The sequence below is a fragment of the Priapulus caudatus genome, unplaced genomic scaffold (assembly GCF_000485595.1).
Source record: "Priapulus caudatus unplaced genomic scaffold, Priapulus_caudatus-5.0.1 Scaffold265, whole genome shotgun sequence".
NCBI classification, from domain to species: domain Eukaryota; kingdom Metazoa; phylum Priapulida; class Priapulimorpha; order Priapulimorphida; family Priapulidae; genus Priapulus; species Priapulus caudatus.
This window is the reverse complement of record NW_014577326.1, coordinates 11489-35217: the sequence shown is the minus strand read 5'-3', so window position 1 is coordinate 35217 and position 23729 is coordinate 11489. Positions and strand designations below refer to the sequence as shown.

Genomic DNA, 23729 nt, shown 5'->3' with positions numbered 1-23729 from the left:
GCAGAATAGAAATAACTTTAATTTTAGTACAAATCAAATGCATATAAACTAAAATGCAATAAATAAATAAATTTAATCATTTATATAATAGTAAAAAATACACGCGCACTAGATGATAAACAAGAGGTCTGATGAGCTGGCGCACCGACGTTGACGATGACGGTATGAGATGACCACGTAAAGAACCACGTGGGTTATTATTACTCCGCGGGACACGTGGTTCTATATTTTCAATGAGATTATTCATAGTTAATTCTCATGCACGCAAAATACGTCATTTTAATTTAGGATGTAAAGTGTGACGCTAATTTTGGTTCATAATATGCAAAAGAAAAGTGTAATTATGTAATACTTACAATAAAATTTCGACTGTTGCGCAACAATTTGGTTCTATTTCTATGATGGGTGTAGTGAGTCGCCGGTTAGTTCCTTTCTTGTGAGCTAACTTTTGGAGAAGCATGTCATTCCAAGGAGAGGATACTCGGTAAGTGCGATTAATCATTTTATACTAGACATATGTACCTTCTTTATGTATAACTAGCAAGGATTGTATTAAAATTTGTTATGTTTCACTCTCATGTAAGTTTATGAGTTATTTATCGTGTGCAGTGTCCAATTCATGCGATGAATTCGATTTCGAAATTCAGCAAAAATGGCTGCCGGTTCCGTAGACATCATTGTGGGTTTCACAATCTAATAACTATCATTCGAAAAAGGCTTCTAAATGGCTCATGTTGCTTTCAAACTTATATATTATAAGAGCTAGTATTGTACAGCTGAGTTTTCCTTTAAAATGCTATTGTAATGTATTAAAGCTGCGGCATATGCTCTGATGGGTTCAAGGATAGAGATGATGTCCAGGGCGCAAATCCACTTTAGGCACCTTAGGTATCACGAAGTGATGCACAGATTTCTGTGTATTATCAACAGATGCACAGACTTTCCGTATATCAGGGAATGATGCAAAAACCCTAACCCTAACCCTAACCCTAACCATATCAAATAGTTACCAGGTTACGTTCCGGCAGTACCCTGGGTAGTCCCCACTAGGCACCGTATATCTAACACGATCCCCCAATGCGAGCACCGAAGCGCTGTGAGGAAGGTAGGACAGCACAATTTCCACCGGGAATTGTCCGATATCAATGAAAGTTTTTGCATTCTCAATAAAAATATGCACATCACCCGTTTATTCCTACTTTGGTGTACTAACCTCCCCTGTAATATGTTTCCCACTGTCGATGATATTTGACAGCCGTTAGGAGAGTAAAATCCGTCGCCAGGTAAAAAATTAACAGTTCCCACACGTTACAAATGGCGGTCCATTGGCGCTGGAAGTCATGGGCAATGGGGCCGCGCCACCTGATAGGACAAAATTCTAAACACAAGTCGCCGCGCATTTGTATCTACACGTGTGGGAACTGTTAATTTTTCACAAATACTGGATATATGCTATATACGCTGTAAAACGATGCATTGACAGTTCAAGCCAAAGACGCCGGAGACAACAATACAAAATAAAGAACGTGTATGCACATGTATTTTAATTGAAACCATTCACATTTTTTATCTAAAAAAGGTCCGTTGATAAAGTCCGTGAACATTGTTGTACCTACCTTCTCCACACCTTCGGTCGCTCGCATTGTGGGGGATCGTGTTTTAAGATATAGGAGCTGCCTGTGGGTAGCCCGACCAGAGCTGTGGGCGGATTGATCTATTTACAAGCCTGACCACCCTTCATACAAAAAACTATTCACCTCTGGCAGATCTAGATGAAATACGTCTGTATTATCTCAAATAAAACTATTCCTTACCACCTATTGACTTGCTGTTTAAAATATCGAACGTTAACTCACAGTTGTCCTCCTTACTTAAACTTGAATGTATCTCTTAATTCACGGTATAATCTGCTAATTCTCACAGCATCATCAACTTTTCAAATCAGCTGTTAACCCCATGTTTAGCAAGGCACGCGAAAACTCGAACCGAATAGACTTCCGCTAGAAAAATACTACAGAAATAGTACGATGCGCTCTCAAGCAATCTACACACGCAAAGCAATAGTGAACGATGTTCAGAAATTTCTGGGCGCATTTTGTCTAAAAAACCTTGGATGACATGTTTCTCGGATGTAGGGGTCGGCTTTAACATGACGAACCGACAGATCGTTTAATTTTCCTTTGGTTCGCATCCATTGCGGATTTTTAGTCACAAGTTTCGGAAGATTAGCAAACAGAATGGTGGCAAATTCATAAAATCTTGGGTTGCATTCGTCCTCAAAAGTATGCTGTAACCCGTAAAGTACCCAGCGCATCGCTAGCGCACTGATGGTTACAAGAAGGTGGACGTTTACTGATTCATTTGGTATATCACATGTGTGGTGTTCTTTGGCGATACTTGGAATATAAGGCAACTACGTGTTTAGCTGCAGCCTGTGTTCGAAACGGTATTCTAACCCTAGCAATACCGTTTCTTGGAGCTATACCCTGGGGGACATAGACCCTATGAGCGATAGTTAGAGGTTAAATTTTAGTTGCGGATATAACTTAAGACATATTCACTTCGGATAGAAGGCATTAATTGCCTATCACAGACGTTTTATAGCCGCAAGTAACCGTTACTAAGTTGGTCTCGAGCATCCGTAATAGAAGATCCTATAGCCCTGCGGCAACTGCACGCGGGCTATAGTTACTAGAGCTAAGCAAAGTGTAAATCGCAATCATAGAGCGTACATAGCGTTAGTATAGCTCTAGAATGAGATTGCGGGGCATGATTGCTCTTAGAGTTCCAGATTGTATTTCTCATTCCCTTTCTATATCCTCATTTTCTACACTGCTGCCATGCAAACAGATTTACAATATATATTTGGTCATGATGCAGTTTTAGATCAATTAGTCTTATACAACTGTTGACTGTTGTTATATTCCATATGGTATTCAATATAAAAGAGTTTTTTCGCAATTGTGACGTGGTATAGTTGCTGCTTTTTTGTGATTTGTAAGACATTCTCGCTTGTCAGACCGCCACCTGAATATGCTGGCAGGCAGTCCAATGAGCGAGAACGTGAAGAGCCAGCACCAAGAGACATACCTGAGCGTGGTGATGACGACAGAGCTGGATTTGATGGGCCTCCCGGCACAGAAGTTGAGAGCATTATTGAGGTATGAGTACCACTAGCAATTGTGATCATCACCTCCGCGCAAACGGAGGTCATGCAATCGCTCTCGTGTGTGTGTGTGTCCAGTCCGCGCGGCGCGATCGATAGCACGTAGTCAGCGTTGTAACATACATGTTACATGCTCGCGGAGGTATGCACTCTCCGTGAGTGCCCTCTGTCTAGTTTGTGTGTGTGATGACTGCTTTGATAAAAACCGATGTTAATATCTTGTTTTTGCTTCACCATTGATGTTATCTGTCATGATTAGGTTCCTACCATATTAAATTTTATTATACAATAGTGCAGCTCAATTCTCATGACCAGACAGCATAGGGTAGTGTGAAGTTTATTGTGTGCCATTATTAGCCAGCTGCTAATGTCATATCTGTTTAGCTATCAATTTATAGAAACCAGTATGGCAGTATGTACATTTGTAGTTGCTAATTATCTTGATGTCATCCGTTGAGTTGGATCACTTGGGTGAGTGGTTGGTTGACTACTTTTATACTGTTCTGGAATCCCTATCAAATGCATGAGTAACCTATTAACTTTAACTCTTTTTTCTTTTCTTTTTTTGCAGAGCAACTGGGACGAGGTGGTCGACAATTTTGATGATATGAAATTGATGCAGAACCTCCTTCGTGGAATTTATGCCTATGGCTTTGAGAAACCGTCGGCTATCCAGCAGAGAGCTATTATGCCTTGCATCAAGGGTAAGAACAGTTTATATTTGTTTAAAAAAAACGAGGTGATGAGAATTGTAAATGTATTCTGTAAAAATTACAAATTAATATTCTTAATGCAAAAATTACTTTTTACAGGCAGCTCAGATATGACTGACCATGTTATCATTCACAGCATATAGTCCCCTTCATAGTACTTTCAGTGACCCTCCCACTGACCATGTTATCATTCACAGCATATAGTCCCCTTCATAGTACTTTCAGTGACCCTCCCACTGACCATGTTATCATTCACAGCATATAGTCCCCTTCATAGTACTTTCAGTGACCCTGTCCATCTATCCTATTTATGCCAGGGAACAACATACATGTACTGAGTGGATCTTGATAAGAATAAAAGGGTCACAGTAATATTTTAAATTATGATGGCAGGGCCTAATCCAAGCCATTTTTCATACCGAATACCGGCGCCCAAATTACGACCCCTAGCAAAACGGCCAAATTCATAAAACGTCCAAATTAGCAGAGCTCTAAAAATTGTGAAATTAAATCTCTATGTTTCTATCGTTATGTAGGCACTGTTTTAAAATAAAATGGTCATATAAGATCTCTAATCTATTATCTGAATAAAATTGTAATGTTATTATACATCTACTATATAAAAAAAATCCCGCTTGCCATGGTTGCCCATATTAAGCAGTTAGGATTAGCCCCTGGTTGTTGATATTATTGTATCCCCCAAACGAAATTCGTGGGGATACTATGGGTTTGGCATCGTCGCGCCGCCGCCGCCACCGTAGAGATTTTCCTTGTGAACGCTCTACCGGCTTCAGTTTTTTTCGGATCATCTTCAAATTTCGCATTAAGGTGCGTTATCGTAAAGCGAAGACGCCTATTGTTTTTGGTGTAGGCGGAGTCATCGTTACCATGGTAACAACATTTTTTGTCCAAATATTCTAGAACCTGTAACTTCTGCACTTTTTACCCGATTGCCATGAAATTTACATTTGTGTTAAAATTTGTATTTAAATTTATATTTAAATTTATGATTGTCATCAAATATATATAGGACATGATATATCGGCCCTGTGTGCCAAATTCCATGACAATCCGGTAAAAACAGCACAAGTTACAGGTTCTACAATATTTCCACAAAAATGTTGTTACCATGGCAACGATGACTCCGCCCACACCAAAAACGATTGGCGTCTTCGCTTTACCATAACGCACCTTCATGCCAAATTTGAAGATGATCCGAGATCGGGTAAAAACTGCCCACCAGGTCACTGCGACCTTTATTTCACCTTTACCTTGATCTTGATCATATTTCTCTTCCGCTCTCTAACTCAGCCCCTAATTGACCTAGCGCGACTAAACTTGGTATGTTTACACATCTTGGGGAGAAGGTCTGTCGCATGTCTGTCGCAAAACCACCACTGTCCTTGACCTTAGTTTGACCTTCACCGTCGACTTACATTTCCTCTTCGGCCTTCTAGGGTAACCAGATTCCATATACTTCCACATCTGAGGCACACCAGTTGTCTAACAAACCTTTGTCTTTGTGACTTATTTAACTTTACCTGCCTTCTACGTCCTTACAGAGATATTCCATTCATACTAGATCACGGGGGATACATGTAGTTGGCGACAACTGCCCGTTTCTAGTTGGTCATATATTTGTCATATATTTTATATAATGGTCATATTGTTGAAGGCATGTAATCAGCAAGTTGGTTTCTGGTAGTAATAATATCACTGATAATGCTAGCAGGGTGATAATGCTACCAGGAAGCAGTCATTTGCTGCCAAGGGAAAAAGGTATCTTTACAGAACTCCGATAATAACATAGCCAGCATACATTTCTACACTAGCACTTGGGTACTTTGTTACACTGCCAATCAATATTCAGTCATTGGTCATTAAGGCAAATTGGTCAAATGGATATGTGGAGTTGCATGTCCTAGAATAGACTGTCTTGGCTCTGATATGGTCTAGGTACTCCATTATTATATCGTGACCATCACATTGTACTGCATTCAAATCATTAGTCTGTTTCCTGATTTCCCAATTGTGTTCCTCTAATCCCCCAGTGTGTTGTAAAGGAGGGCAGCAGCAATGAAGAGCAATTGTAGAAGAACGATGAACTAAAAATTCAATGAACTAATTACACGTGTGAAGTGCTAATAAGTGAGTCATGGTCTAATTCGGTTGCTTTAATTTATAGGGATACTTGACCCTAGGTTCCTTGCATATTTCCAGTTAAAATAGGGTTAGGCCTAAGATAAAATATTGCTTGTTCCCCCTTTACCGACCGACTCGCCAAAACGCCGCTACTCGACACATTTTATTGGCCGATTAAAACAAAACAAAAATTATTTCGTTTCGCAAAAAAAAAATCAAATTCGTTCTGCAAAAACATATACACAAAACAGAATATACAATAAAAGTCAATATGCATAGTACATACACACATCTTGTCAAAACAAAATAAAAAAGATTTTTCACCTACCTACCTACTCGGTACCCTGAGAGGCGAGTAGGTAAAGGGGAAACAAACAATTTTTTAAGGGTGGCCTTAGATTACACTACAAAAAATTTCATTGTTCAATATTCATTAGAAATATTTTTCTTGTTCTTAAACACGAAAATGATTTTGATTACAACGACGGCGGCGTCACTACTAGCTCATCTGCTTTCAACGTTGTGCATCAACATTTAGGTTCAGTTATAATGTGGACGAATTTGTCCTAAAATAGAAATCGTTCGGTTAAATAACATTTCGGTACAAATATGATATTAATTGCACTTTTGTGATTAGCCCTCCGGCTGTAACATGCAAAATATATCGGAAAAATCGCAACTTCTTTAGGCTGTCAGCAAATTTGTGGTGTGTCATGTCAGCAGCCAACAATAAAGATTTCAAAACTCGCTGTTGTTTTATGAAAAATGTGAATGCATGGTTATAAGAATTTGTAGGTATATACTATTATTTATGCACGTACTATCATAATATATCCTAAACTTCTGGGGTGTTGCATCCTTTTAATGTGTTTGTGCAATCATTGTGCTGCAGGCTTTGACGTCATTGCCCAGGCACAATCTGGAACCGGGAAAACTGCAACGTTCTCCATAGCAATTCTTCAGCAAGTTGACATTTCAGTACGGGAATGCCAGGCTCTCATACTGGCACCAACTAGGGAATTGGCTCAGCAGGCACGTACATAAAATTGTGTTAGGGTTTGTGTGCATGCACAGGGGTATAAAGCATTAAACCTTGAAGCGTTGGCATTTTTTAAGGAATTAATGCTTGCTATATACATATTTGAAAGGACTTGCACATTATTAGAGGTAGCCAGGTCATATACAATACAAGTAACCTATATTATAATGTCACTGAATGTACTCAACAAAGCAATGATGACAACCTGCCCTCTCTTACACGGTAGCGTGGTTGATTACCATATAATACGCTATGCTGAGCTTTGTTAGTCATGGTAGTATTTATTGCATATGACAAGTTTTCACAATTGAGCCTCACATTTACAGAATGAGCTAGTTGCATATTTAACAGTTGTATGTTAAATTGCAGCAAAGTCGAACCTGATCCCCTAGAAAATATCCTGGTACATGGTATCATTCTGTTATTGATTTTCTTTCTAGATCCAAAAGGTCGTTATTGCACTGGGTGATTATATGAGTGCTCAGTGCATGGCCTGCATTGGTGGCACTAATGTGCGTGAGGACATGCGCAAGCTTGAACTAGGCGTACATGTCATTGTGGGAACACCAGGACGTGTCTATGATATGATTAACCGAAGATCTTTGCGTAAGTTTTGTGTTTTTTTTTGTCATTCTTGTGTAGATATGCTGTCGTGTTTTGCAACCATGACATGTAATTTATCCTTGATAATTAGAGTAATCATATTTTGGATCTACATTTTTAGCTCATCTGACAGTCAGATGCAGCTTGTAGAATGGTATGGTTGTCTGTGCGTCCGTCAACAATATGGGCACAAATCTAAACAGCAATTCTAAGACAGCAGTCTTGAAATAACGGGATGTGGGGAGCAATCTGAAAAGACATTGGATGGTCAAAACTGGGGGCTCATGAGTCAAAGGTTGGAAAAGGGATTACCCCGCCCCCCTTTAACTTGAATTGACTACATCACGAATTTTCTATGGTGTATATTTGTATAAAAAAAAAAAATGTTGCGGTAAATACTAATGGGACTAAATGTATCATCAGGTTATTACCTGATAAGATTGTTTTTCAACTACAGGCTTGACATACAGTTGATATTCGGGATGTGGTAGGGGCACAATCCTAAAAGACATTGGGATGTTGATGCTGGGGGTCAAAGGTTAGGAAGGTGGAATATTTACTCCCTAACTCGAGTATATATAGAATAAACAACTGTTGGGGAAATTTGAAATTGTGCCACAAATGTAAATAGCTTCACCTATGCTTTTGATAGTCGGTACAGTGGGAAAAATACACGGGGGCTCGGGGCAATTTAGCCCCCGAAATGCCAAAAAGAGCCCCCGGAAATTTGCATAGAGTTCAATGCAAACCACATAGAGACCACATTTTAGAGTGCTATTTTCATGCACGCGAGCTTGAAAAGTAGCCCTCGAAAAATAAATTTTACATTTTTTCCCTGAGTCGGTATATAGAGTCGTGGGAGAACAGCCATGACCTTGGCATGCACAAGGGCAGGGTCTCCAACGCATTACGATTTCTAGGCTTAATTTCCACATTCCGCAGCGGCAAGGTTATATTCCTCATTTCAGTTGCACTGTATAAAATTTGCACTGATTGTTCGCATCGTTTGCTTGGACACATTGTTGGCACTGGTCACGCGCTGGTGTAGTAGAGATGCAGCAAGTTTATTAATAGCCGTCACTGCGCGAGTCGTTTCTTGAAAATGCACGCTCTGCCATTACCTTAGTTTTGCACCCCCCCTACCATCGCTCAGTGTTACAATGTGTTTCTATGCGTTTTGTATCTGGCATGTCTACGGTAAATGGAACAGCCTAGTCAGACAGGCGCTGTCTGCAAGGTGTCGCGTAGTTTGTCTGCTAATCAGATTAACATGTGGGGAGAATGGCGTCCAATTGCCATTGCCATCCAAAAAACCAGACTTACAGAAATTCAGGAACGAATATACACAGATGTGGCCTGTACTTGTGAAGTCAAAACTCGGTGTTAATCATGGCTATTGCATGGTATGCAAGACAGACTTTCAAGTGGGGCACGGAGGAAGGAGTGACTGTCAGAGGCATATAGTCTGTCAACAGCATAAGTGCTATGCGGGTGCAGTGGAATCTACACCCAATATATCAAGCTTCTTTGCAGCAGATAGAGGTCTGTCTTGACGCAGAAGTGAGATTTACGGATTATTTAATTGAACACAATGTGCCTTTGAGGGCGGAAGACCATGCAAATGAACTCTTCAAGACAATGTTTCCAGACTCACAAATAGCCAAAAGTATGGCTGTCGTGGATTTTGAAAGTATGGTTGCAAACATGTATACAAAAACACGTGAAATTGTGAGAAATTGCAATTCTTACCTGTATTTTAATACATGTATTATTACTATAGTAACCTAACTGTGTACGCTCTCTGAAGTCATGAAAAGTGTTTTGAATCCTAACTTCTAGGGTTGAGATAGTGTCATCACTCATCAGACATGAGAATATGGCCCACAGTATGCCTCAGATTGCAGGAAAATGGCTTAAATATTTAAAATTTTCCGGGGGGTCATGCCCCCAGACCCCCCTAGCACTGGCATGCTTACGGCACGCGGGCCTGCCTGCGGCAGCCAAGGTTAATTTTGCCCCCCCCCCCTGTCCATCAATTTCATTCCGCATTTAGAGTTCATAGGGTTGGAGAGGGTATAAAGCATTAAAAATTAAAGCTTTGGTATCTTTTAAGGAATTAATGCTTGCTGAGTTGCTGTATACATATTTGAAAGGAGTTGCACATTATTCGAAGCAGCCAGGTCATATACATTACAAATAACCTAGGCCACAATTAAAAAATATTTGTTTGCCCTCGCCCGACCCAGGCTGAAAAGTTTGGGTAGGTAGGTCAGCTTTTTTTGAGGGCGGGGGTCTTTTTACAAATTCAGCATGGTGTCTACATGCTCGGGTGTGCTTGTGTGGAGATACCTTTTATGTTGAATGTTTGTTTTGCTTGGTACATATAATGTATTGCCTACAGATTTATATAATGTACAGAGATACAATTTTTTTTTTTTTAAAGATCAATTTGATACAATTTTTTGAGTCTGCCCCTTTTTGGCGGGTCGGTCGGGTGAGGGGAAACAAACAATATTTTTATTATGGCCCTATTTAATGTTACTCAATGTAATTAAAATGTACTTAACAAAGCAATGATGACAACCTGCCCTCTCTTACACGGTAGCGTGGTTGATTACCATATAATACGCTATGCTGAGCTTTGTTAAACATGGTAGTATTTATTGCATACAACAAGTTTTCACAATTGAGTCTCAAATTTACAGAATGAGCTAGATGCATATTTAACAGTTGTATGTTAAATTCCAGCAAAGTAAAACTAAAATCACAAAAAAAGGCACAATCCTAAAAGACTAGGGGGGGTCAAAGGTTAGGAAGGGGGAATATTTATCCCCTAGCTTAAAGTACATTTATAGAGCCAGCAGTGTGGAAATAAGTGTGTGCCTATGTTAAATTTATAGGTGTCGACAAGATCAAGATGTTTGTATTAGATGAAGCTGATGAGATGTTGTCCAGAGGATTCAAGGATCAAATCTACGATGTGTTTAGATACCTGCCTTCGACAATACAGGTAATGTTTATCATGTCATTGGATGATAGATGTGCGATGAAAAATGCCATGGACGATGTCCCTAGATTAGCTACTTTAAAGGATAGTAGAATTTCGTACAAATAGTGTTTCGTTCGAAGCAGTACCTTCCCAAAAGCACCTCAATGTTCCCTGTGTCATTGGAGGTCGTCAACGGGAAGAAGAGAAATTTATGCCTGGGTGTGGTGTCAGTTGTGTTGATAGTTGTCACCCCAATAAGGTGTAAGACAAAAGGTTGATCGTCCTGAAGTTGAAGTACCCTGTAGTTATACTTTCAGCACGTTTTAATATTGCTGTCTATTTGCAGGTAATCCTATTGTCAGCTACTATGCCAGCTGATGTGTTGGAGGTGACCAAGCGTTTTATGCGAGATCCCATCCGTATTTTGGTGAGAAAGGAGGAGCTGACCCTTGAGGGTATCAAGCAGTTCTACATCGCTGTAGAACGAGAGGTATAGTTTGCCATTTTACATGGCAGTGTACGAGTGGCGATAAAAGCCTGATCTAAAAAAATGCTTGGTGTCACCAGACCGATCTGGTAAAAATCTTACCAATTTATTTTTTGTTGCACATTTACTCAAAATATTCTTTACTTCTATCAGTAAAGATCGTTATAAATCAAGATTATTATTTATTAATAATATCTATTGGTCTCGTGTAAGGTAGAACACTGGTCCAGGGCATGACAAGTAGCATGTTACCCTTACAAACAATGAACTGCAGACTGAGCACAAATATTAAAATCTACCGTTACAACAATAAAGATCAGGTTTGTTAGTCATATGAGTAAACTGTATTATTTATTCTTTCAAGGAGTGGAAGCTGGACACACTCTGTGATCTGTACGAGACACTCACAATCACACAAGCTGTCATTTTCTGCAACACTAGGCGAAAGGTCGACTGGCTAACAGAGAAGATGCACAGTCGTGACTTTACCGTCTCGGCAATGGTATTATATTGTTTTACTGTTTCGGGTAAAAGAAAATGTGCTCTCTGGTATTTGTTGGTCTTTGGGGACAATTGGCATGAGAATTTTCTGCAGATTTCGGGGTTTCGGTTTTCATTTTAGTCATTCTTGAGATTGATGCAAAAAAAACTAATAAACAGTTTAGGGGGTAAGTTTTACTTTTTTTGTAAAAATGGATGCCATTTTTAGATCACATTGACTTTGTCAAGATGAGCTATTGCCATGGGGTATTGTCCGTCCGTCCGCCCGTCAACATTTGGCTACGGACAACGACTACGACCCACATGTTTCAAATTGCATATAGTTGTTACTCCTATGGGAGAGGTTTTGATGTCCTATTTTGGAGCATGCCAGTTGACCTACATTCGAGCCACGTCCACTGGCAAAAATGGAAATGGCCATAAGTCAGTTCAGGTTCAACGGATTTTGCTAATTTTTGGTATGTGAATGAATAGTGGCCCCAAAACATAGCACAGTGGTTTTCGATATTTTTTATAAATTATGCAAATTAGGTAGATTTTGGCAATTTCACTATGCATTTTAGTGTCTGCCTACGGTCAACGATAACTCAAGAACTGTTTGACCCACATGTTTAAAATTGCTTACAGTTGTTAATGGGAGGTATTTGAACGTCCTATTTTTGAGGATGCCAGTCGACCTACTTTCGAGCCACGCTCACTTTTTGGCAAAAATTAAAATGGCCATCTAGATTTATTTGATTTTCTTAAATTTTACCTACCTAATCATACCTACGTGTAATATTGTGTTTTAGATTCTTTGTTACAGTAATTTGACTGGACTATTTTATTGCTCTTATTTGCATGATAATTGAAAACAAAATGGCGATCATTTAGGCGTAGCGCCATCTCTCGCCCAAATTTCATACTTTCAGATCTGAAACATTTATTTTCGCATTAAAACTAACTCTGAAACAAAACCGTGAAATTTCTATTAGTATAAAACAGGGAATAAGAACATTGATCACATTTTGGTGACCAAATTTTAAATATCATCTCCCTCTTCTATCACACCCAAGGTGAGCTATAGCTACACTTGACACTTTCATTAATTGGAACTTCATAAAAGGTCAAATTTCACACAGAAGTAACCGAACTCCAGATAAATATCGCGGTGTATCTATGTAATGTAAATTAAGGAATGCCACCACATAAAACATTGAAATTTTCATAGAAAATGACAAGACTTTGAATTGTTTGTCAGGAAATTGGTCTTTTACTAAGAACATAATGGACTTACAATTTTCTTCAGAATTTATGGACATGGCTTATCTGCCTTTCCAAATTTCAAAAATTTCTTGGGGTGGCATGCCCCAAGACCCCCCTAGCAGGACAGTGTGCTATGCACGCTGTTATCGTGCCTTCGGCACAAATTGAATTATTCCCTGCAAAAACATCTCGACCTGTTCTCATGCCTGCCCTTGAGAAGGATGCAAAATTAGGTGTGTAGTGAGTGTATTGTATTGATTTGGACTGATACGCATTTACATATTTTCTCAGCATGGTGACATGGACCAGAAAGAACGTGATGTCATCATGAGAGAGTTCCGTACTGGCTCCAGTCGTGTTCTTATCACTACTGATCTGCTGGCTAGAGGAATTGATGTTCAGCATGTTTCACTCGTAATTAACTTTGACCTCCCAACAAACCGAGAGAATTACATCCACAGGTACACTCCCTAGTTAGGTTATGACTGTGTCAATATGAAGTATTATTTGAAAATGCTAAGAACTACGTGACATTAGATTTAAATGTGTTTGTGTGATTGGTTGGAAACTGCTGCTTTTTAGCTCACCTTGACATCTTCAAGATGAGCTATTGCCATGGGGTGTCGTCTGTCCGCCCGTCAACATTTGGCTACGGACAACGATAACTCAAGAACCGTTTGACCCACATGTTTCAAATTGCATATAGTTGTTACTCCTATGGGAGAGGTTTGAACGTCCTATTTTGGAGCACGCCAGTCGACCTACTTTCGAGCCACGTCCGCTTTTTGGCAAAAATGGAAATGCCCATAAGTCGATTCATGTTCAACGGATTTTGCTCATTTCTAGTATGTGAATGAATAAGGACTGGCCCCAAAACATATCACACATGTTTTGATTTTTTTTTAATTATGCAAATTAGGTAGATTTTTGGCAATTTCACTATGCATTTCAGTGTCTGCCTACGGTCAACGATAACTCAAGAATCGTTGGAATGAAAATGGCCATCTAAATTCATTCGATTTTGTTAAGTTTTGGTATGTGAATGTGTAAGGCTAGCCCCAAAACCGTTGTTACTCCTATGTGAGAGATGACAACGTCCTATTACGTTTATTTCGTCTAACTGGTCAACAACTCTACAATCATACCTATATACGTGTAATATTGTGTTTTAGATTCTTCGTTACAGTAATTTAACTGGAATATTTTATTGTTTTTATTTGCGCGATATTCGAAAACCAAAATGGCGATCATTTAGGCGTAGCGCCATCTCTCGTCAAGATTTCACACTTTCAGATCTGAAACATTTTTTTTTGCATAAAAACTTATGCATATATCATTATCAAGAGTATATAATGGGAGTTCTCTCATATATACTCTTGCTTTATATATCCCCCCTCCAGGGCTCGAATTAACCGACGGCACCGACGGCAATTGCCGTCGGTGCCCCTATCAATCGACGTACTGCCCCTGAAAATCCAACCCGACCAACGGCAGTGACCTGCCTTGCCCTTTTCTGTAATTGCCGTTGGTGCCTCTGGCTAGACTGGTTCGCGGCCGCACTGTTTGTCGCAGAGCGTGTACATTGTCTAGCAGAGCGTGAGGCCGGATACCACTGGTATTAACAGTCTACCTTTCGGCACAAACAATAATATATAACGTGGCTTGCTGCCAACCGCTGCCAGTAGACGATCGATAAATCGTGCGCCTGTGTATGCCCGTGGTAAAACACAAATATTTAAATGCTGCACGTGGACTCAGCCCGAGCGCGATTTAAAGCGCGGGAAACAACGCTCGCGCAAGAATGGCCGGCTGTGATCTGTACGGTGTGTAGCTTGTGTAGAATTCATACGATGACAGAAAGATTTCCATAACAATGGTCTGGGTCTGGGCTAGTGAAAGTTAGGTCAGGGCTAGTGGTTTTCCTCAGTTACTAGCCCGATGGTCTAGTGAAATAAAAAGTTAATGTTGAACCCTGTTACTGTACTTCCATTAGCAGAGGGGGTACAGGGGTCGGTGTTACGGTGTAAGCTTACATGGGGGCGGAAGACGATGTACATGTGGGCGGGAGACAGTCATTACATACACGGTAAAAAAACAAAAGTGCCTTGGTGCTCTTCTCAAATTGTGAGAGTTGCCTTGATGCCTTTTAAAATTGCCTCGGTGCCCATCCATTTTAGAGAAAATTCAAGGCAATTTGTCACATGCCCCCAAAAAATTGCCTTGCCCCTCTTGTCGCTTAATTCGAGGCCTGCCCCCCTCCCTCTTCTATCACACCCAAGGTGAGCTACAGTGTCATTGACAGTTTCATTTAATGTTGCATGCTTGTGTGTGTATATATTTTAGTTTTGCAATGTTTTCTTTAAACATGGAATTTAATTCAAAAAAGTAAAACATCTCACTTACGACTCATTTTAGGATTGGCCGTGGCGGTCGTTTCGGCCGTAAAGGTGTGGCCATTAACTTCATGACCGAGGATGACAAACGCACGCTTCGTGATATCGAACAGTTCTATAATACTACGATCGAGGAGATGCCGATGAATGTTGCCGATCTCATCTAACCGTGCCGCAGAACATTTGAAAATATTTACTCCTTGAACGCACCGACATAAAGAATTGACGAAGAAAACCACCTAGAGTGAAACTGAACGAATTCTGATTCTGGAAAGGCTTATTTATTGAGCAGATTGTGTGCAGTAGGCACAAAAGTGGTATTTAAGTACCACCTGGCACTGTTGTGCTTTGTAAAACAATTGAGCACAATAAGCTGTATCGTCTTGTGCATATTGTGAATTGAGGTGGAATGATATTTTACCCTTGGGCTTGAGTTCTGTTGTACATTCTTGATGAACAATCCAATTCTGAGTTAATATTAAATACGTTTGGATTGTTCAGAGCTGTTGTGTGGTTGCACGTACTGGGTCCTAAAATCCAGCCGTTTTCGTCTTGCTGTAGCTGCAGCATATTAATCTCTAGGTGTTTAGTAGAAGCCGCAAAAGCTCACGGCTTTCGGTAAACCTACGGTGCTGGCTTCGGTCGTGGGGGGTAACTTGAAGCAATTTCAAGCAAGTGTACATGCGTGCTGGTAGTTTGCATGATTTGCTCTGTACAGAATCTTTGAGAAATGTGTTCCCAGTATTTGAGCTAAAATCCGAAAGGATATTATAGAAGCCAATAATATATAGTTGGTTTTTGTTTGCACTGTGTGTGTCATTTTCTTGCACTGCACTCGGAATTAGCCATGCTGATTTCATTTTCATCCATCATGTTGTGAAATAGGATCGCCAGAAATTTGTGATGTCTAAGTAGCATGCACGCTAAGGTTGTGGTCAGTATGTCATAAGTGTAGTGTGACATGTCCACTCATTCTGTTCTTATCTGCTTGAAGTTACCCCCCACAGAAGTCATGCAGGGAAATCTAGTTAATATGAAATTAGTCAATCAAGTTCCCAATGCTTGCTCCTTGTGACTATTTGTTGATATGATTTCATTTGTATTAACTGAATATATATATATATTCTAGATTTATTAAAATATCAATGTGAGAAAAGTAAACTGTTTGTTCGTTTACATATTACTATTCTGTGGCATCATCATTTGAGCCTGAAATGTATTATTAGGCCTTCGTTTGACACCTCATGGAAGCAAGTTTAAATCTGGTTATAAGTTAAATACATTATCCTGATTATAATTCACCAATGTTCAACCTAAAATTCTTGCACATTAGTTTGTAATAAGTTTTTGAAAAGTGGAATTTTTCGAAACAGACAAATTCTGCCAATAGATGGCTATGCGAATAGTATGTTCATGTGAAGGACGATGTCCTTAGCAAATTGCATGCAGTACACTCAGGATACCATGATCTCAACCGTAGATTGAGCCCATGAGCGAGAGCGCCATCTGTCGTGGAGTTTGTGTCCTTAGATGAGCTATAGATAGATGAATTTCGTACAAATAGTGTTTCATTCGAAGCAGTACCTTCCCAAAAGCACGTCAGTGTTTCCCTGTGTCATTGGTGGTCGTCAACGGGAAGAAGAGAAATTCATGCCTGGGTGTGGTGACAGCTGTGTTGATAGTTGGCACCCCAATAAGGTGTAAGACAAATTATTATACATGATATTATAATGTATCTACATAATTACATATTGTTGTACAGTTTATAAACAAGCAAAATTGTTACAATAATGCAACGCCGCTAATTCTATATAATAAATTACTTGTTAAAATCAGTTTTGAAAGATTAAATTAATAAAGAAATGAATTTATTATTTGAATGTACATGTTCATACAAGTTCTATTAGGGAAGAAAAATGTATACACGAATCTATATATTCATGTCTGAGATGCTACATTTCGGGATTTTACCGGAAATCCGGATTTAAAAAAAAGTAAAGTTTAAGGGAAAAAAATGATTGAAAAATCCTGAAATTCACTCAAAATAACACTATTTAAAAGGGATTTTCATCTTTGCGAATTAGCGCATTAAATTTAGCATTGGGGAGCTTTCGATTTGCACGAAAAACACTAAAACCCAGGAGCTTCGTTTCCTAAGGCGGGCCACTGGTCCCCCGGCCGTGACGCGCTACGCTTTATTACTACTTTATAGAATCTCTATATATTTTGTGGCGAATCTAATTAGCTGCTTCATGGTTGTAATCGTACATGAAGCAGCCTATCGAGGCCATCCCCGGGGAAGGGGCCCCAGAGGCGCCGGAAGTGGGGGGGCCGCCCCTCCAATCCAAAAAGTGGGGGGGGGGGCAAAACCAAAAAGCCCCTCCTCCCCCAAAAAAAAGAAGAGTGGGAAAGAAAAAAGAAAAATGTGTGAGCTAAGACTAATTTATACATTCATTTTAAGTTTTCGCTGCGCGCTTTGCGTGATTGACGCTCACGTCGCACACACGTCGCATACACGCGCTCACGCACACACACGCGCTCACGCACACATGTCGCACACTCGCGCTCACATCACACACACACGCTCAGCACACATGCGCTCACGCGCACACACACAGGCGCTCACACATCGCACACACGCGCTCACGCACACACGATCGTGAGCCCCCTTAGGTCTTTGCCCCCCTCCCCCAACTGCTTCCGGCGCGCCTGATTCACGGGGCACTCACGTGTATATAAGGATATACGGGATGTGCCGATGGGATAGGTGACTTTTCAAGAAAGCCCGCCCCCCCCCCCATTTTCACAATTTCGACGGGTCCCATTTTCACAAAACACAGCTGATAAATGGTCTAAAGATCTTTCAATTGAAGCAATTAAGTGCTTGTAAAGTACGTAGCTGGTAAATGGTTCCAACATAATACAATCGGTGTAATGGTTCAGTAATATAGTATCCCTCAACAGACTGAAAAATGTTTGTACATTATATCAAGAGCGCATTAACTGTTGAGGGGGTTAATGCGCTCTTGATTATATTTTGTACTGTAGGAAAATGTGATGTTCCAAATCCTTAGACATTGGTACCTATTCCCAGCACAAGGATCTTTAGATATGGGTAAGGGTTTCAAGGCGTCAGCCTCACACCCCCGTCTAAATATAATCCAAGTCCCCGCCCCCGAGGCCATCTATTGGCGACGTTGACCTATAGTGTATGTGCGCGCAGCCGCTATAAACCTGTATATAACTAGAAACCTGTGTAAATGAGGGGGCGTGACCGTTTATGATGTCCTATATCTCTATGAGAAGCACGACAACAGAATTTTTATTATTACTTAGAGTCTTAGACCTAAGCCAATGAGTTTATAACGATTGTAGGAATTTAGCTCGCTACGTAGTTATACTCCTTCTATAATACAGCCTAAGAGCTTCAATACAAAACAATATCTAAACTATACACACACTGTACAATACGCATTTTTCTTTCGTACTATGCTAATTTTTATACATACTTATATACTATACACACTTTTTTCACTATCAGAAATTATTCAGTAGCAAAATATCATCTCGTCTCTGGCAAGGTTGTAGCGAGTAGAATACGCATGGAGCGACGCGTGTTTACGACATGCAAACCGCGTCTACGTTACAGCCCACCTGTGGGGTTAATTTTTAATGAAGCTAACGAAACCGTTTAGGTGCGACACGAAATGAGGAAAGATAATAAAAAGGCACCTGTCGCGAAGTCACACCGTGAGAAACGTGTCGCGGTTCTACGATCACTAGGCCCGATGAATTATCAAGGACACGACAGGCTAGGGAGCTTATAAAAAGACGGCCCTGCCACACCCGGGGGGAGCTTGGCCGTCCTTTAGGCTATTCCTCGCCTCTACACGTAGCATTCTATCCGTACTCTATTCGATCTGTATCACTGTCGTAATGGCTGAGAATAAACGCCCGTGTGGTACGTTACTCATATAGTTATTGTTTTCCATCAAGTGGTTTGTCTCGTACCTCTTTCCCTATTCCTACACTTAGCCTTAGAATGATAGTAGATCCATACCGCTCTTGCAAAATGAGGCTGAGCTCCGTTTCAAGGTCATGTCCCAATATTTCCTTAGTAGTCATGGTTCTATTTATAGAGTTCTATAGTTCTTACCATGGAAATGATCACCGAGTATAAGTATAATTTGATGAGTTCAGGGGCGGATCCAGAGGGTTTGGGTGACCAGTTTCCATATGTTCTTCTGCAGCTAGGGGGGTCCGGGGGCATGCCCCCCCCCGGGGAATTTTTTAATTAGGCTATATTTGGTGCATTCTGGTGAATTTTGAGGCCTGTGACCGGTTTCTGGAAACCGGTGCAAACCGGCCTAAATTCGCGCCTGAGTTGACTAAGAGTTGCCTGAGTTAACATCTATAGGCATCACTATTACTTGTCAAGCCGCGAGCTGTCTCGCTGAGCGAAGGTTACGGCGCTGTAAGCACAATATGCTCCTAAACCAGTTTTACGGTGAGATTGATTGATCGCCTATCGGCCTTCCAACTTTGTATGTTGACTGTCGCGAGAGGCTATCACATGTGTCTCACGAGCTGTAGAACCAGTGTATGTTGGCGGTGCAGAGGCACACTACTCACACTAGGATCAAATTTTTCTATTATTTGCCGATCGTTTGGATAAATTACACCCTAATTGGCGTTATTTAGACCAACAATTAATTGCCTCATATTTGTAAACCGTCTCAGGAAACCTCCGATCGGGTAAGATGCCTTTAATATATCTTTGTATTATAGTACTATATTTGATGCCAAAAACTACTCGTTACATCAACACATGAGCGCCCTAACGCGCACGCACGCACGCACGCACGCACGCGCACACACACACACGCACGCACCCTCGCACACTCTCTCTCGCGTGTGTGTGCACGTGCGCGCGGGTATGTGTGTGCGTACATATAGTTTATTATTTTAAAAATCTAGCTTGTGAGTTAATTGGCAATAAGGATTCTGGCAGTAAAATAATTAAGCATAACCATACTTTATTGAATTGTCATATTCCATAGGTTCCCTCTGCATATACACGACGGCAGCATGGCGGAAGAGAAGACAAAATTGCCTCGCCATCATGGGCGGTATTCCGAAGACATGGTGGTGTTCAAAGGCATGCTGGCTTATATGCCGCAAGTACGCAGCATGAAAGTTAGAGACGACGACCTGATTATTGCCACTTGGATTAAATGTGGTAAGATCGGGTTTTTAGATCTTATAGAAGTGTTGGGATTGGCCAAGTTTTAGATTTCATGACATCTTGGTTGAAGTGATGTAAACGCAAATTACAGTGAAATAAACGTAAACAACGCGTGCGGGTTAGCCTGCATGCACGCTGAGAAAATGTATGTGTAGCAACACCCTTCATAATCGCGTATTTGCTTATGCTTGACCTATAAATCATATCATAAATATACAACTCCAGCTAAGTCGCAGTCTCTAATGCTATCTATGTTTGATCACATATTATATGGCGTGCTATAACGTATATATTATGTGAATATCGATGTTCACGACATTTCTTAGCTTGTGTTGGATGTGGTGTCACGTGATGGCAGGTAGCCCGCACTTCCCCGTAATGTGATACACGTGCCTGCCCTATATCTAGCCATATTGTGAAATGGTCATGCCTGTCCGTTATCTCTCTCACTCCGTCTCTCTCGTCCGATGCAGGAACCACGTGGGCGCAGTCAATTATTCTACACATCTTAAACGACGCTGACGTCAGCAAAGTCTCTAGTGGTGGCAAGACGATTGACAAATTATTCCCAATGATCGAGCAAATAAACTTATCTCTTCTCTTCGCCGAGCCAGAAACGATTGAAGTTGAAGACATTGAGGAGATGCCATCGCCTAGATTCCTTAAAACGCACATTCCCTTGCGGTATCTGTGCGACGATATCAAGAATCGACTCAAACGCCCGAAGGTATACGCGTTTGTCGAACTGACTAGCTCCAGTATCGTTGTACGCAGCCTGTGCGGCTGTCAACGCAAGATTTTACTTTAATGTAGAATCAGGTAGATTCAACGAAACAGACCCATAAAATGATTTTACAATAATGTTGTTGTCATGTATCTTCCTATGGCGATCACGTCAGCTAGCAGTTTCCTCGGTGAAATTTCATATTTCCCCCAGGGTTATCTTTGTCAACTATTGATTTTGCTTTGATGATGGACAATTATATTTTCAACTATACGCCATCATGATTAATTCGTTTTAAGTGGCGCAGTGTTATTATGCTAACCAGTATAATATTTTCAGTGTGTGATTTAGTGTAAAGTCAATTATTCCGGGGTCTACCGCAATCAATAAATACTACACGTGAATCGTGACCGAGTAAATGTGACTCTTCCGTTCTCGCTGCACGTCTTTCACTCTCATCTCTTTTATTTCGCGCTCTCTTCTCGCGCGCAGCTCGTCTCGATCTCCTCTCTTTCATCATCTCTTCTGGCTTCTCCTCACCTTTCTGACCTAACCCCTTCTCTCATTGCGCCTCTCCGCGCAACGACTACGTAGTGTTCGGCCTTGTATTCCGTGTACGCTGCGAACCTCGGAGAACATTTCTGTTCTAGATCATCTACGTCTCTAGGAACCCGAAGGATGCGCTCACGTCTCTATACCATTTTGACATGAAGGGGTTTTACGTTCCGGGTGTCACCGACGACGATTACAGCGCTGCTCCGCTCTCGCACTTGCTCCAGGAGTTTTACAACGACGACTGTACGTGTTAGAACTGCACGGGCGTCTTCGCCTATTTACCGACTAATTATATAGTTATGACTTCGTTTATTATATTCGTGTTTACTAACATTATATCAAGAGTGGACAATAGAGAGGAGTATGACAGGCTCGAAACACAAGAAATTCAACATTTCCATGCCCGTATTTATCTATGATTGATTACGTGAAATCCAATAAAAATTACATCAGAACTAGCGCTGAACATCCAACTTGTCCTCACACTTTACTGTGTATCGATACCTCTTCTTAATAAACCTTAATACCTTTTCTCTATTATCCACTCCTGATTATATAATTTAACAGGATTGGAGATAAATATTTATACATATGTTTGATATGGTAAACAATGCGACGGTTTCGAGATACTTCAGACTAGACCATATACATACAACCGAAGTGTAAAGAATATAGGCGATTATTTTCTTCTATCGTTTATTATATTTTATTGTATTTATTGTCGTCAAAACATTAATTTTTCACACGACATGACATAGATAAGTTTTCAAGTTTGCTTCGCGGGTTATACGTATCTCGTATTTCCTAATACAAATTTCATAAATGACCTAATCCAGAAGAATTCGTGGCAAAGTTCGCGCATGCGCACACTGTAATTACGAACTCGCTTGAAGACGAACTCGATTCTTCACTCGAACTTGAATACGAACGAATTACGAACTCGCAACTATAATTGACCATGCTCGAATAGAATATATATAGATATCAAACAATACCTGGTTAAAGATACACCTAATCCTAGTTGATTAAAACAATTACAGGCGTGTTTGGTTCGTACTGGAAGCACAACCTGGAGTTCTGGAATCGAAGGAACGATGAGAACGTGCTATTCATATTCTACGAAGATATGATAAAAGTAAGTATGCATAAACAACCTGAGCAGGAGTGCTCGGCTCTTCCAGTAAGTCCGTTTCATCATGCTAGTTTTTCTGTCGGCGTCACTCGTTTTCTCTCCTCGTGTTTACCTACACCTATCCTCCACCCCCATCTCGCTCGCGATTCCTTGCTTTCAGTTTGTGTCTCTCCCTCGCTTTACCGCCGTTTTCAATCAAATAACAAATACATTTCTATACAAATTTTATGTACAAATCTTTTTATTTTCATTTGTTTCCGATGCACGTTTAAGGATCATGCTGGTCAGGTGAAGAAAATCGCCGATTTCTTGGACAAGAAGTTGACTGATGAGCAAATTCAACAGATCGTCGAGAAGACAAGCTTTTTAAAGATGAGGAGTGACACTTTCTCTAATTATTCGCATATAAAGGCAATACAGTCACCGACTGCCACCCCATTCCAAAGAAAGGGTATGCGCCTACACGTTTATGTATCAAGGGTCTTGTCACCCTTTCTTGTGAGCATAAAACACGATAAGCAGGGGTGATCCTGCGCGGGCAGAACATCCTTGTGAAATATCGCATTATAGTGCATCAGACAATATTGCCACAGTTTATCATACATAATCAGATCCACACACCGCAAGCACGCGTACATCGTGCAATTTCGCCAAAGGCATTCCTCCTTATCGATACCCTTGCAGGTTGCCAAACCTTTATAAAACCAGGTTAAATGCGAACTATGGACGACCTCAAGTGCCGTGCCATGGGTGCAGCGATCCGTATCACACATTATGACGTCATCATCCTCCCCA

General features: G+C 40.6%; 2 protein-coding genes across 5 annotated transcripts in view; both read left to right on the top strand.

Moving 5' to 3' along the window:
- Window positions 1-396: 396 nt before the first annotated feature.
- On the top strand, window positions 397-16979 carry LOC106808281 (eukaryotic initiation factor 4A-I-like). Its single transcript, XM_014810928.1, has 10 exons — window positions 397-484; window positions 3020-3161; window positions 3738-3870; window positions 6914-7053; window positions 7501-7666; window positions 10564-10673; window positions 10999-11142; window positions 11504-11641; window positions 13177-13346; window positions 15301-16979. Exons 1-10 carry the CDS (start codon window positions 459-461, stop codon window positions 15443-15445), a joined length of 1314 nt encoding a protein of 437 aa, XP_014666414.1. The 5' UTR covers window positions 397-458; the 3' UTR covers window positions 15446-16979.
- A 2753-nt stretch (window positions 16980-19732) lies between these two features.
- LOC106808288 (sulfotransferase family cytosolic 1B member 1-like) overlaps window positions 19733-23729 on the top strand; it is a 5068-nt gene continuing 1071 nt past the window's right edge. Inside the window, exons 1-6 of one of the 4 annotated variants that reach the window (XM_014810941.1) lie at window positions 19733-20033; window positions 20339-20517; window positions 20997-21250; window positions 21898-22045; window positions 22843-22937; window positions 23208-23385. In XM_014810941.1, the coding sequence (XP_014666427.1) occupies window positions 20367-20517; window positions 20997-21250; window positions 21898-22045; window positions 22843-22937; window positions 23208-23385 (826 nt within the window). In that variant the 5' untranslated portion in view covers window positions 19733-20033; window positions 20339-20366. The remainder of the gene's footprint in view (window positions 20034-20338; window positions 20518-20996; window positions 21251-21897; window positions 22046-22842; window positions 22938-23207; window positions 23386-23729) is intronic. The other 3 variants (XM_014810942.1, XM_014810940.1, XM_014810938.1) reach the window with 3 other exon arrangements.